The sequence below is a fragment of the Oryctolagus cuniculus genome, chromosome 15 (genome assembly GCF_964237555.1).
Source record: "Oryctolagus cuniculus chromosome 15, mOryCun1.1, whole genome shotgun sequence".
Classification (NCBI taxonomy): domain Eukaryota; kingdom Metazoa; phylum Chordata; class Mammalia; order Lagomorpha; family Leporidae; genus Oryctolagus; species Oryctolagus cuniculus.
Genome location: NC_091446.1, coordinates 67,480,543 through 67,493,759, shown reverse-complemented (window position 1 = coordinate 67,493,759; position 13,217 = coordinate 67,480,543). Strand labels below are relative to the sequence as shown.

The 13,217-nt window shown below is 40.1% G+C and overlaps 1 protein-coding gene across 16 annotated transcripts in view; it reads right to left on the bottom strand.

Annotated features, from left to right (window-relative positions):
* The window catches only part of LRMDA (leucine rich melanocyte differentiation associated), a 1,127,870-nt gene that overhangs the window by 86,220 nt on the left and 1,028,433 nt on the right, over positions 1 to 13,217 (bottom strand). For 4 of the 16 annotated variants that reach the window (XR_011382445.1, XM_051823161.2, XM_051823165.2 and 1 more), the window contains one exon: positions 10,325 to 10,512. The exons of the other annotated variants lie outside the window; for them this stretch is intronic. Coding sequence is in view for 3 of the 4 variants with exons in the window: in XM_051823161.2 (XP_051679121.2) it covers positions 10,325 to 10,512 (188 nt within the window). In the remaining variant the exon portion in view is untranslated. The remainder of the gene's footprint in view (positions 1 to 10,324; positions 10,513 to 13,217) is intronic. 16 annotated transcript variants of the gene reach the window in all.

The window sequence follows — 13,217 nt, the reverse complement described above, 5'->3', positions numbered from 1 at the left end:
CCCCTTCCAGGCCAGCTCTCTGTTGTGGCCCGAGAGTACAGTGGAGGATGGCCCAAGTGCTTGGGCCCTGCACCCCATGCGAGACCGGGAGAAGCACCTGGCTCCCGCCTTTGGATCAGCGCAGTGCACCGGCCGCAGCGGCCATTGGAGGGTGAACCAACGGCAAAAAGGAAGACCTTTCTCTCTGTCTCTCTCTCTCACTGTCCACTCTGCCCGTCAAAAAATAAATAAATAAATAAAAACACCAACACTTACGTAGCTATCTATGGAACCAGAGGAGCTACTCACCACAAAGCAAGATTCTCATCTCAATGGGCTTTAGGCACTTTACTTTGGCATTACCTAAACATTACCCATTTCCAGTAGGCATCCTAAGTCCTCTGCTCCCATCCACATCATGTGGTGCTCTGTGACTGAGTTCATCAGGGCTGGGGCAGCTCCAGCTCAGGGCCTGGCCTCCCACTCTATCGCTTTTGAGAACCTGGGAAATACTGAACGTGTTTATTGGCCTCTGTGCTTAAAATTTAGAGTGGGAGAGTGTACAGTGACATGCTTGGTTATAGAATTTTATACACACACACACACACACAAGCATTAAATAAAAATAGTGGGAAAATGACCTCAACACACGCTACCCTAGAATCCACACAATCATAGTGTTAGGATTGTATCTTAAAATTGTTCCTTATTACAGATGACATCAGCAGCAAAGCAGAAACCGGAAGAGTATTTCTGCATAAGGATGCTGTGCCAGGCTGTATTTTGGGGGGATACTGATGCCCTTTCTTGACTGCTGCAACCCACCTCCTAAGCAGAAAAAGAAACAAAGCTAGTCAGGTAGACAGGGTAGAAACTCTTTTCTTTGCTACAGTACCTACATGTGGAAACAGCCTATACACGCTGATGTGGTTCTTTCAGCTTCCTTTCCACCCTGCTATTTCACACAGCCACAGGACCATGGTGTATGTATCTCTTGGGGAGATTTTCTTCTACCTTCTCTCACACGTAGTCAGGTGAAATGATCCCAGGAGATGTTACTGCCTTTTCATCCCCTACCACAGCCACATCAGATGATCAACTATACACTCCAATGCTTGTGCTTTTTCTACTGATATATCTGGTGTGTGGGGTTTATATAATAGCAAAGCAGTAAGGTTATAACTTGGATTTGAGCTTGCACATAGATATATAGCAAGCAGCCCTTTTATCTGATTAACTGATCTAAGTGAAGGAGTCTTCTATGGAATCCATCCCAGGCCACCAATATTTTTAATGGAGTGTATTACTAAAGCCCCTGGCTGGCATAAGGTTTTATTCTATTCTCTACCACCCTGTGTCCGTCGCCTATCTTGAGACCTTATAAGTAACCAGCAGAGTGCACAATTTACCTTGGGTGGTCTGGTCTTGGAGATAAACAGCATTTTAAAACATTGAGACTTTCACATCAATCAATTATCATCACTGTATTTTTTCTACTTTTAACCAGGGTTTGGTGCACTTCATGAGAAGCTGGACTGATGTCCTTTAACACCATCACTCACCCCACTCCTAGAATGCTTCCCAATTATGGATGGCCTTCGATGTTGTTTCAAAAGGTAGCAAAGAGTATGAGATGGCAAGAGACAGTGTCTTTGATACAAGAAATCTGTCTCCCTGCAGATTTTGTCTACAATTGATTTTGATGGGAAGCTGGACAACATGACCTTCAGCAGTTTTGGCATCATAAGACAAAGAAATCATGCTCAAAGCAAAACCTCTCTACTAACTGTGGTTGCTCTCCCAAGCCACAGAGAAAAAAAAAATGACTGCAGAAATACAACTTGGCCCTGGTCACACCAGATTCCCCATGCTGGATTCTCCATCAAGGAGAAACATATGTGAAAACTCCTCCCAGACTGTCCTCTCTCAACATCTCTAACCCTCTTCCTGTTGCTGTGAAACATCAGAGTATGTTCTTCTCAACATACGAGAAACCTCTGCGAAGCCAGCACATTACAAATAATCTTGGCAGTTTCTAGAAAAGTCAACTCTGTCATTGGGCACAACAGGGAAATCCACACATCTGGCCCAGGGAAAAGCAATGGAAAATGCAAATCAAAGAGAAGCCAAAGTCATGGGAGATGGCAGCAGCCTGCTTCTAGCTGAGTGAACGCAGACCACAACCCTCCGAACTTCTCAATTCTTTTATTTACATTTAAAGGGAAACGCAAGTTGTTAAAAATGCTTATTCTTTGTCTCTAAGCTGAACAGTCAAGTTAGGACAAAGAAGTGTGAAACCTCGGAGTGAGCAAGATCTGTCTTTTGGAGGAACCTGTATTCAACAACAGAAGAATATGCAACTCAGACACTGCCACTCTAATGGTGGAAGTGATATGATGAATGGGCACTTTTTATTCAGTTCTGTCATCCAGCAACCACATCAGTGGAGGTAAGACTCCTTAACCAACTCCCCATCTATCAGTCCTTTATGTTTCTCCTCCATCATGTGCCCAACTCATCCTAAGAGCTATTCATGCACAACAAATCAAAAGAAAATTCACAGTGGATGTGATTCTTCGCTTCTTACTAAACATCATTGATAGTCCCTGAACGCAGTTTCAAAATAACTTACTATCAATGAAACATTTGGCATGACATGAGAGCCAGGAATAAGAAACAATGAACGGGGAGATGTGATGTGTGATTCTGTGTTCAGACTCTGCTACGAAGTGATTATGTGACTTTAAGAAGTTCCTAAACCTTCATTAACCTTAATCACACTTCTTTTTGAAATGAGTTTTGAGGGCTCGGTGTCAGGTTTTATACAAATGTGGAGTACACACACACGCATGCACGTCTCTGTGCCCATATTTCCTTTCTTTCTTCTTATAGGACACTGTTTTCATATTGGACTCCCTGATCAGAATTAATGCATTGAGTAGTACTGCTATGAACATGAGGACCCTCTACCAGCCAAATTATATGTCATACCATTTGCCTTTTAAAAGAATGGGAGTTGGGGCTAGCATTGTGGTGGAGCTGATTAAGCCACCACCTGAGCTCTAATTTAATAAAGGAATTTCTGGAATCTGTGCACCCAACTGCTCAGCTACAGTCAAAATCCATACTATCTTTTGCTTAAAACATACATTTTTAGTGTCCACAGGGAGAAAAAATTACAAATGCATTAATTTATGTTTTAAACCCAGTATGAAATATGCTGTTGTGGTTACTGGTTTATCCACCCTGCGTGATTTATTCATAAACAATGTAAGACTAGATAATCCATTACATGGCAAACACATGTGCCCTGGTTTTGTTCAGATCATTCCTCCAAGCAGATGCTTATCATAGCTTCCTCAAAGTAAAACAGATGTTCCCCTGCTAAAAGTCCTGAGAATATATGTTAAGAGAACTGTGTATGTTGTAGAACCTAGAGTAGAAGTAAAAGGCTGGGGACTCTATTTGAATTAATATACACTTCAGGCATGAAATGTCACTAAATCTTAGTTGGTAACACTTTACTGTTCCATATCGGCACGGCCAAACTGGTTACTCACATGCCATAATCCCTGCAAGTCTATGCATAGTAGGGGCAGTAGATTTAACTTGACTAAAAGATCCAGGGAGTGGTAGATGCTAGGGCACAGGTTGAGCTGCACTTGGGATGCCCACATGTAACACTGGCCTGCTGGTTTGAGTCCTGGTTGCTCTGTTTTTGATCCATAGTCTTACCAGTGTACCTGGAAAGACAGTGGACAATGGCTTGAGTACTTGCGTCCCTATCACACATGTGGGAGACCAGAATGGAACTACTCCGGAGCTCCTGGCTGGGACATGGCCCAGACCCAGCTTTTGTGGGTATCTGAGGAGTGAACAACTAGATGAAAGATATTTTCTCTCTTTCCCTCTCTCTCTCTCATCATCTGTCTTCTGGTCACTGCTGATGACAATGAGCTTTTAAGTGTGTTTTACAAATATTCCAGAGACCTTTAACTATGAACATATGGACTATTACTTACTCATCTAACAAATGGATTCATTCAGGGCTACTGTATGTCCAGTACTATGCAAGGCACAGCAGATTCACAGACATAGTCAGGCAGTGCACAAAGAGCTTCCTATGTAGGGGAGAAGTTCCAGCGCACAGTGGACACATCCCCCATACCACGGAGTGGGAACCCTAAGACACAGCACTATCACAGTGCCTGACATATGGTGGTTAACTGACAGATGCATGTGTACTTAATCAACATAGGAATGAATGAAACAACAACATACAAACGTTGTTGTAAACTAATCAAACTGTTTTGTTTACCTTTTGAAATGCTCCTCTCTTAGGATCTTCCCATAAACATTTAATGGAATCCAAATTTCTCACTCCAGCTTGGAAATATTCTCTCTTCTGCACCCTGCTTCTCTCTCCATCCATGTTGTCTTTTCATATCACTTCCCCACCAGCTGCGAGGCTCCAGCTCTACCAGCTTCTTTCAAATCCTTATCTCTTTAAATATGCTCCAGATCTCCTGACTTTTATGCTATTTCATCTATGCCTGGTATCTTTGTACCACTGAGGCTTCAAATTATATTTCACACCATTTGCCTTTTAAAAGAATGGGAGTTGGGGCTAGCATTGTGGTGGAGCTGATTAAGCCATCACCTGCAACATTGGCATCCAACATAGGTGCTGGTTCAAGTCCCAGCTGCTCCACTTCTGATCCATCTCTCTGCTATGGTCTGAGAAAGCAGAAGATGGCCCAAGTGCTTCGGTCTCTGCGCCCAACTGGGAGACCCAGAGGGAAGTTCCTGGCTCCTGGCTTCAGCCTGGCCCAGCCCCAGCTGTTGTGGACATTTGGGAAGCGAATTAGCAGATGGAAGATCTCGCTTGCTCTCCTTCCATTTCTGTCTTTCAAATAAACAAATCTTTTTAAAGAGAAAGAGTGTGTGTTAAGAGATCTGGAACCCACATGGCTTTCCCATACTCCCTTTCCAATCAGCTATGAAGTCTTGAAGCCCTGACATAGGACCCCAGGGTTTCTTAATACAGACTACATTATGCATACAGATTTGATGCTTCCTACATTTATGTACATTTGCAGAAGCTGAATAAGAGGACAGACAGAGGCAACCCAGTTGACTTGAGCCACATCACAGAACATCATACACTTCCTGGACACTGTCATGACAAATCTGGTAAGTGACCTCTGAAGGAAAGACTCCTAATCTCGACTTCCCATCTCTTCACCTTGCCTCTGCATGCATATCCGTTTATAGCCTATCTCCTCAATCAAACAGGGACATCATTCAGAGCACTGGGGAAGCACCTGCCAGAGACCATGATCTTCATATGCAACACTGTTCAAGGGAAAACGGAGAAGCCCATCCATTTAACTCCCCAGTTTGTTCAAAATCCAATGGTCAAAGGATACAGGAACTAGAGTCAGAGAGTGGGGTTTCCCAGGCATTCCCAAATCGATTTACATTACTTCCAACTTCATGCATGCTGATGCTAGCACAGAAGTCCGTGCAACTCAAAGATGAGCATTCATACACACACACACACACACACACACCCCACTTTGGATTCCAGGAGGGAAGGTAACAGTGGCATCAAGGAAAGGAAGTCTCTCCTGTTGGTTCACATAAGGAGGATAGATATGAAAATACATTTTTATATTACACAGAAGAAATATTTAGAACAGATTCTATTTCCTGCCCTCAAACATGTAAGAAAATACTGACTATGAAACAGGTTCAGAGTGCCCAAGGAGAAACTGTTCAGAGACAAATGTACAAATAATTAGGAAACAGCTGAGGAAACCACACAAACACAGTGAGAAAAATTAAAGTCCATGCTGAAGGCAATGAAAACGGAAGTGACGTGAATAAAGTGGAGATGAGCTTAAGACGACCTTCTAACATAAGGGGAAAAAGAAAACCAGAAGATGACTCATACTGAAGACAATTTGGATCTAACTGGAGAGGAGTGTTACTGAGAAGGCACAGCGGCAGGATTCGTCATCAAAGATTCAGTTAAGTAGAAATATCCACAGAGAAAGACAGATATGTCTACCAGGAGTGTACTTCAAAAGTTCATGGAAAAATGAAATTAAAAGACAAATTTTGGTGCAAAAACATTTGAAGTCCACGCTCAGTTTTTTTTCCCACAATACCATTTTCCATAAACTTTTGAAGCATCCTGCAACACTTCTGAGGATGATAAGTAAAATTTGAGCTTCACGGGAATTAAATAAAAATAAACCTCTCAATGACTATAAATACTAGGGAATTTTCATTTTGTTTGAAATCTATTGAGACCACTGGGCAAGTCTAAAATTCTCTGAAAAATTGAGAGGAACAAAAAATTACTGGTAAAGTAGCAAAAATAAGACTGTCTTCATCCTTCTTTGCAAAAGCAGATGTCAGAAAACAATGAAACAATTTTTGCAGAGGAGTGATTGGAAAAGTTTGTAACCTGAAACATTTATATGGAAGTTGAAGAGATTTTGCTAAACTTAAAATCATAAAAGATTACTGATTCTTATTCCTTTCCTGAGAAGGCACACACATACAAAATGAATACCTGTCAACCAGTAATAAGAAAGAAATCAAGAATTCAAGACTGCAAAAGAACTCTGAAACCAATTAATTTCTTAGGATCAAAAACGAAGAATTGTAAAATGGGTACAAAGTAAATCCAAAGGCTGTCTATGACAAAAAAAAAATCACAACTTTATCATAAAAAGTTAACACCATAATGCCAGATTAAAAAACATTAAAACTGATTAATACAGAGAAATGAAAAGTCAGAGTAAACCCAGATAATTGAAATTTCTCATTAGGAACATGTTCTTCAATTTTATAGAGGAATACAGTTTTAATACGCATTTGATAAACAAATGGATTATCACTAGTAAACCTGATTTTAAAAGTTTTCATGCTTTCACACAGGACTGAACAAAGTTTAGAATGAAACAAAAAGAATAGCATTATACAAGGCGATCAAATTAAGTCTAAATATGTGTTTTGGCCTTAAATGGAAATGCTGTAAATTTTTCCAGTAATTCATATTAGAAAATCAAATATATCCAGATTGTCAATAATACTTTTAAAAACATAAAATATTGTTAAAATTGAAATAATGATACAGGACAAAGTGTCGTACAAAGCAGTAACAGCAACAACATGCGTGGCAGAAAGCAATAACCTCAGAAGATAGAATTTTGTGCTGATAAAAGGAATCACTGCAATGAAGACATATAAGAGAGATAACTTTTCTATGTCAGGGATGACATAATCATCACACACCAGAATATACACAGCAAGAAAGCCAGAAATAATGAATTGAGAAACAGCAGACCATTCTCGGCTCCTAAGAGATTAAACAAATTTTAAAAGAAATGAAAACTGTATTTATGTGAAAAAGTACATAAACTAGCATATACATGTATGTCCTTAAAATCTTCAAGAAGAAATACAGGTTCTTTTTAAATGCCCATGAGGCATTTCAAAATTTGTCAATCCATTCAGTATACTTGATAACATTTTTGAAAGAAAACTGTACTCTGAAACTTCAATGAAATAAAACTAGTATCAAAAATTTAAGCAAAAACTGAAATTCCCTATTAAAAGAGTAAATGAAAATCAATTACAACCCACTTCAGAAATAATGATGAGAAGTATATTCATGTGTAAGCTTACAGAATATGGACAAAACAGTAATACAGCATGCAAGGCTGTGAATAGATGGAGAAAATTAAAATTAATTAAGCAATCAGCCTAAGGAGCCATAAAATAAAGAAATATGCAGAACAAAGGGCTGAAGATGGGAAAATATATACAAACAAAATTATGAAAAACAAAAAAAGATACTAAAACTATTCTCTAAGCAAATGACAAAAAGAGGGGCCTAGAATTTTATTAAGAGGTAAAAACAGAATTTAAACATTATAAATTAAGGAATAACAGAACAGATACAAGTAGTTCCAACAGCACAAACATATAAATGGTATTTCTTCATCTATCCAACTGGGATGGTTGGAGAAATCACTTAGTGCTGGCTAGAGAATGGTTATGCTACTGTTGGCATATAAATTGGAAATACCATATTTGGATAGAAATGTCTCATTGTGTATCAAGTGCCTTAAAAATATTCATAGCCTTTTACTCAGTAATTACATGTTAATTTATGCTAAGAGAGATATTAAAAAATTTGAGTGATTTATGTTTTTATAGTACCTCCATATGTTAGGACATTAAGGAGCTATTTAAAAAAATTGCTTCTGAAGATTATTTAATGGCATGGTAAATCCACCCTATAATGTCTGTTATAAAGGAGAAGGATATAAAACTCAGTATACTCATATAGTGTAAATCCTATTTAGTGAAAAACCAAAATTCAGATAACACATTGATAGGTTAACCGTAATTATTTTTGTATAGTTGTATTTTTGGTTAAATATTTTCATTATGTTTTCAACAATTTCCAAGCCTATGGTAATGAGCATGTATTCATTTACAATCAAAATTAACTCTTTAAAATAAAAGATTTCAGTCTAAAATGGCACTATGAACTGATGTACTCAATACCTCTTCCTTGATGGACCACAAAATGGAATTCTAGCTGAAATTTCAAAACTTAACAGGCATTTCCATAGCCAAGGCAAGTTATCCATGAATACCAGAAAAGCAATGAAGTAGACAGGAGGGAAAAAATGCTAGAACTATGATGAACTGCAGGTTAGAAACGGACAAAGACAACAAGAAGTTCTATCAAGGATTGAATGCTGAGTCATGGTCACAAACCAGATCCATAAAATGAAGTGTCCAGCTGGTACGGTTTTCCAACCTTGGAGAAAAAGAACTGAGAATGCACTGGGCTGTGGATTCTGTCACTACGGACATGTGAGACAGAAAGAACAGAGAAAGGCACACAGATCAGACCTGTGACAAGCTCCTGAGTGCTGGATCTGCAGGTATCTCATGGTGCACCAGGACAGCAATCCCATCCAGTAATGCAGAACCTATTTCTGGCCTAAGATTCTCAGTCACCTGGAAGCTACCACAAATCTGCAGAAGCATGCTAGATAGTTAAATTTTCTGAAGACAATTTTCACTCTATGAGTCACAACCTGAAATTCAAAACCAGTAAGAGGGGCTGGCGCTGTGGCACAGCAGGCTAAAGCCCTGGCCTGAAGCACCGGCCTCCCATATGGGCACCAGTTCTAGTCTCAGCTGCTCCTCTTCCAGTCCAGCTCTCTGCTGTGGCCCAGGAAGGCAGTGGAGGATGGCCCAAGTGCATGGGCCCCGGCACTCACATGGGAGACCCAGAGGAAGCTCCTGGCTCCTGACTTCAGATCGGCACAGCTCCGGCTGTTGTGGCCATCTGGGGAGTGAACCAGCTGATGGAAGACCCTTCTCCCTGTCTCTACCTCTCTCTGTAACTCTGTCTTCCAAATCAACAAAATAAATCTTTGAAAAAAAAAAAACAGTAAAAACAAAACAAAACAAAACAAAACAAAACAAAACAAAAAGATATCCAACAACAACATCAACAATCAGGATGATCTGACTCTTGAACAAGATGCATACAAGAATCTCAGAAAACCTTCAAATGTTTAAAGATGTGGGACCTCTGTCCTTAATGAGTTACTCCGAATTAATGGTAAAACTAGTCTTCAAACAGTACTTTATACTTTATGTGTCTGGCAGGATGCAAACTGTCAAAATCTTTACTTAGTATATACTAAGTTGACCTTCTGTATATAAAGATAATTAAAAATGAATTTTAATGAAGAATGGGATGGAAGAGGGAATAGGAGATGGGATGGTTTGTGGGTAGGAGAGTGGTTATGGGGGGAAGAATCGCTATAATCCAAAAGCTGTACCTATGAATTTTATATTTATTTAATAAAAGCAAAAAATAAAGATGTAAAGTAAGAGAAAATATCCTTTTAAACAAAACAGCATTAAACCAAAAGATATACCTAGAAACTGAGAAAAGTTACTAATAATATAATCAGTTAGAAACTAGAAGGTAGAAATAATGTAATGTAAATTTCAAAACTCTTCAGATGCAATTAAGAGTTCCCATGGGTAAAGAGGAAATTGGTAATGTGGAAGACAGTACTGAGGAAATGATTCCAGTGTAGCATGAAGAGTTGAGGGAGGGAGGGAACCTCTTGGATATAAATGGATTTTCAGAATTAGGAGACAGAGGGAAAACCGTGAAGCATTTTAAAGAGGTAGCTATGGAGAATTTTCCAACAATTGAAGAAATTCCTAAGTTCTGAAACTTATGGCACACACCAACTTATGAGCATAATGAATAAAGACAAATGTATACCAGTGCACAGTACAACACATATCTGGCCACAGGGCTGTGAGTGGAGGTAGCATGTGTCACTTCCCAGCCAAAGCATGAAAAAGTGAGTATGAGATTTCCAAGTGGTTCTTCTCCTTGCCGCTTCAAGCTGCCATTTCTTTGGCTGCAATAGTCCGGCCCCTCGAAGTCATCATATGGATTGTTGGCACCTAGAGAGTTGAGCATAAATAGCTGATTTTTCACAAGACTCTGTGTTCATCCATTGGATTTTGAACTGTTGCAAGTTTAATTTAGTAAAACACCTTAGTGGGAAACATATAGATGGCTACCAAACATTCGGAACGGGGTGTGTGCTTGGCTTGAGAGTTGAGATGGCCACATCCTACTTCAGGGTGCCTAGGTTTAATGCCTGGCTCTGGCTCCTGAATCCAGATTCTTGCTAAGCAGAGCCTGGGAAGCAGTGAGGATGGCTCAAGTCACTGGGCTCTCGCCGCCCACATAGGAGACTTGCATTGAGCTTCTGGATTCCCACTTCAGGCCAGGCTGGTTCTGATCATTGTGTGGACATTTGGGAAGTGAAAGAGTAGATGATAGTTCTCACTTTTTGACAGCCTCCCTCTCAAGTAAGTAAATAAACAAGCTTTTAAAAGTTCATGAAAAATAGAATTAAAAAGGTTTTTTTTTTTTTGTAATTGAGGAAAAACTTTAATCTGGAGCATTAAGCAGTACAGTTAGTGAGACTGACATACGAGGTCTCCACAGAACTCACACCCTCTCCTACCCCCTCATTCAAGTGCTGCTCCCTAATCCGCTAGGTCCTACAGTAGAGCAGTGAATCAAAGTGCCAACATTCCTACTGTCATGGAGTTCACCTTCTAGCTAGGGAAGACAGACAGATGGCTATGATGAAAACAAGCCAGGTAAGAAGGAGGTGTTTGGGACGTGCTGTTCTACACAGCATAGTCAGGAAGGGCATTTCTGTTAACAAGTCCTTTGCAAATAGGCCTGAGTGACGTAAGCAATCCACACTAAGTGCTAAGGCCTTGGGGCATCAGCTCATGTCCCAGAGAGAAGACAGGATCCTAAGACGGATTCAGCGAGAGAACAGAACGCCACCACCCACCACGAGGCAACGGGAAGGCCATGGCACAGACTGCGGCTTGCACTGTGGAAGAAATGGGAAGCCTTCTGAGGGTTGTGAGCAGGGACGTGCCAGCACGCAACTTCTGCACTTCAAGTACCATTCGGCTGCTCTGAATAAGGGTAGAAGTGTTTACCTACGGGGAAGCAGGGGCTTCTACAGAATCAACCATGGCTGTGGCACCAATGACGGACGTGGTTCCAATGGCCACAGTCAGGCTCTGAGTAATGGCAGGACCCACTGGATACACTGATAAACTGTGTACCTGTGTCATAAACAGTGAGGAATCAAAGAAGGTTCTGAGATTTTTGGCCTTAGTGACAAAAAAAGCAGCAAAAAAGTGCTGTCATTTTTTGTGATGAGGAAAACTGTGGAAGAAACAAGTGTGGGATTTGAAGAAAATTTTTAAAAATGTAAATCATATGCTTACAAACATATACCACATGCTAGGATACAAGTGAACTCTAAGATTTTTTAAGAATCAATTATCAAATAGATCATGTTTAGGATAACATGCAATTAAATAAAAAAAATCAAAAAGCCAAGAAAATTATATAACTGAGAGACAAAAAGGCAAACTCAAAATATTTATGGATCACAGAGTAAATTCTAATGGAAATTACAAAATATTTAAACTTTGAATATTTAGGAGTTAGCAGCAAAACTGTTGTGACACAGATAAAACAGTACTTCCAGAGAAATCTGTAGGTAGAAATGAATTCATTTTAAGCTGAGAAGTTTGAAAGTAAATAAGCTAAACCACAAATCAAGAAGATACAAGAACTGAGTAAACCCACAGAACTTAGAAGAGCTAAAATTCATAAGTGGGAAAATAAAAAATCAGTAAAAGTAAACCTTTCAAAAAAGTAATGAAAATATGCAACCTTCTAACACTAAATCAAGAACAAAGAAAATATAATAAAGTGAAAATAATACACAGGTAAAAACATAACAAAGCCTGGATTCACAACGTGTTAGAAAAGATGGAAGGAAAAAAGAACTCGCAAAAACTCTTTGGATTGGAAATTACTGCAGCAGTTTCAGAAAGTGATTAGGAAACAGGTAGTAAGAGAAAGCAAGCCAGTTTTAGGTATATGGCCTTCAAAACCAAAAACAAGCCAAAAACCCTCATGTACCTATGTCATGGGTTGGATATGCACAGCTGTGAGCTGCAGTTGTACTCAGAGTGGCAAAAATCTATCAACGACCAACTGTACAGGAGTGGAGACATAAGTGCATTATTTCTGTGTGTTAAAATGAATGAACGCGGGGCTGGTGCCATGGCTCACTTGGTTAATCCTCCACTTGCAGCGCCGGCATCCCATATAGGCGCCGGGTTCTAGTACCGGTTGCTCCTCTTCCAGTCCAGCTCTCTGCTGTGGCCTGGGAGGGCAGTGGAGCATGGCCCAAGTTCTTGGGTGCCTGTACCTGCGTGGGAGACCAGGAAAAGCACCTGGCTCCTGGCTTCGGGTCAGTGCAGCGCTGGCTATAGCGGCCATTTGGGGGGTGAACCAAAGGAAGGAAGACCTTTCTTTCTCTCTCACTGTCTAACTGTCAAATTAAAAAAAAAAAAATGAATGAACGCTGTGTATATGCAGAATCATGGGAAGTTCTCAAGAACACAAGCTGGGGCCAGTACTGCAGTACAGCGGGTTAAGGCTCCAACTTGCAATAGTGGCATCCGCTAACAGAATGCCGGTTCGAGTCTCAGCTGCTCTGCTTGGGATCTGCTTCCCAGTCACAAGAAAGCAGCATTAGATAGCCCAAGGACTC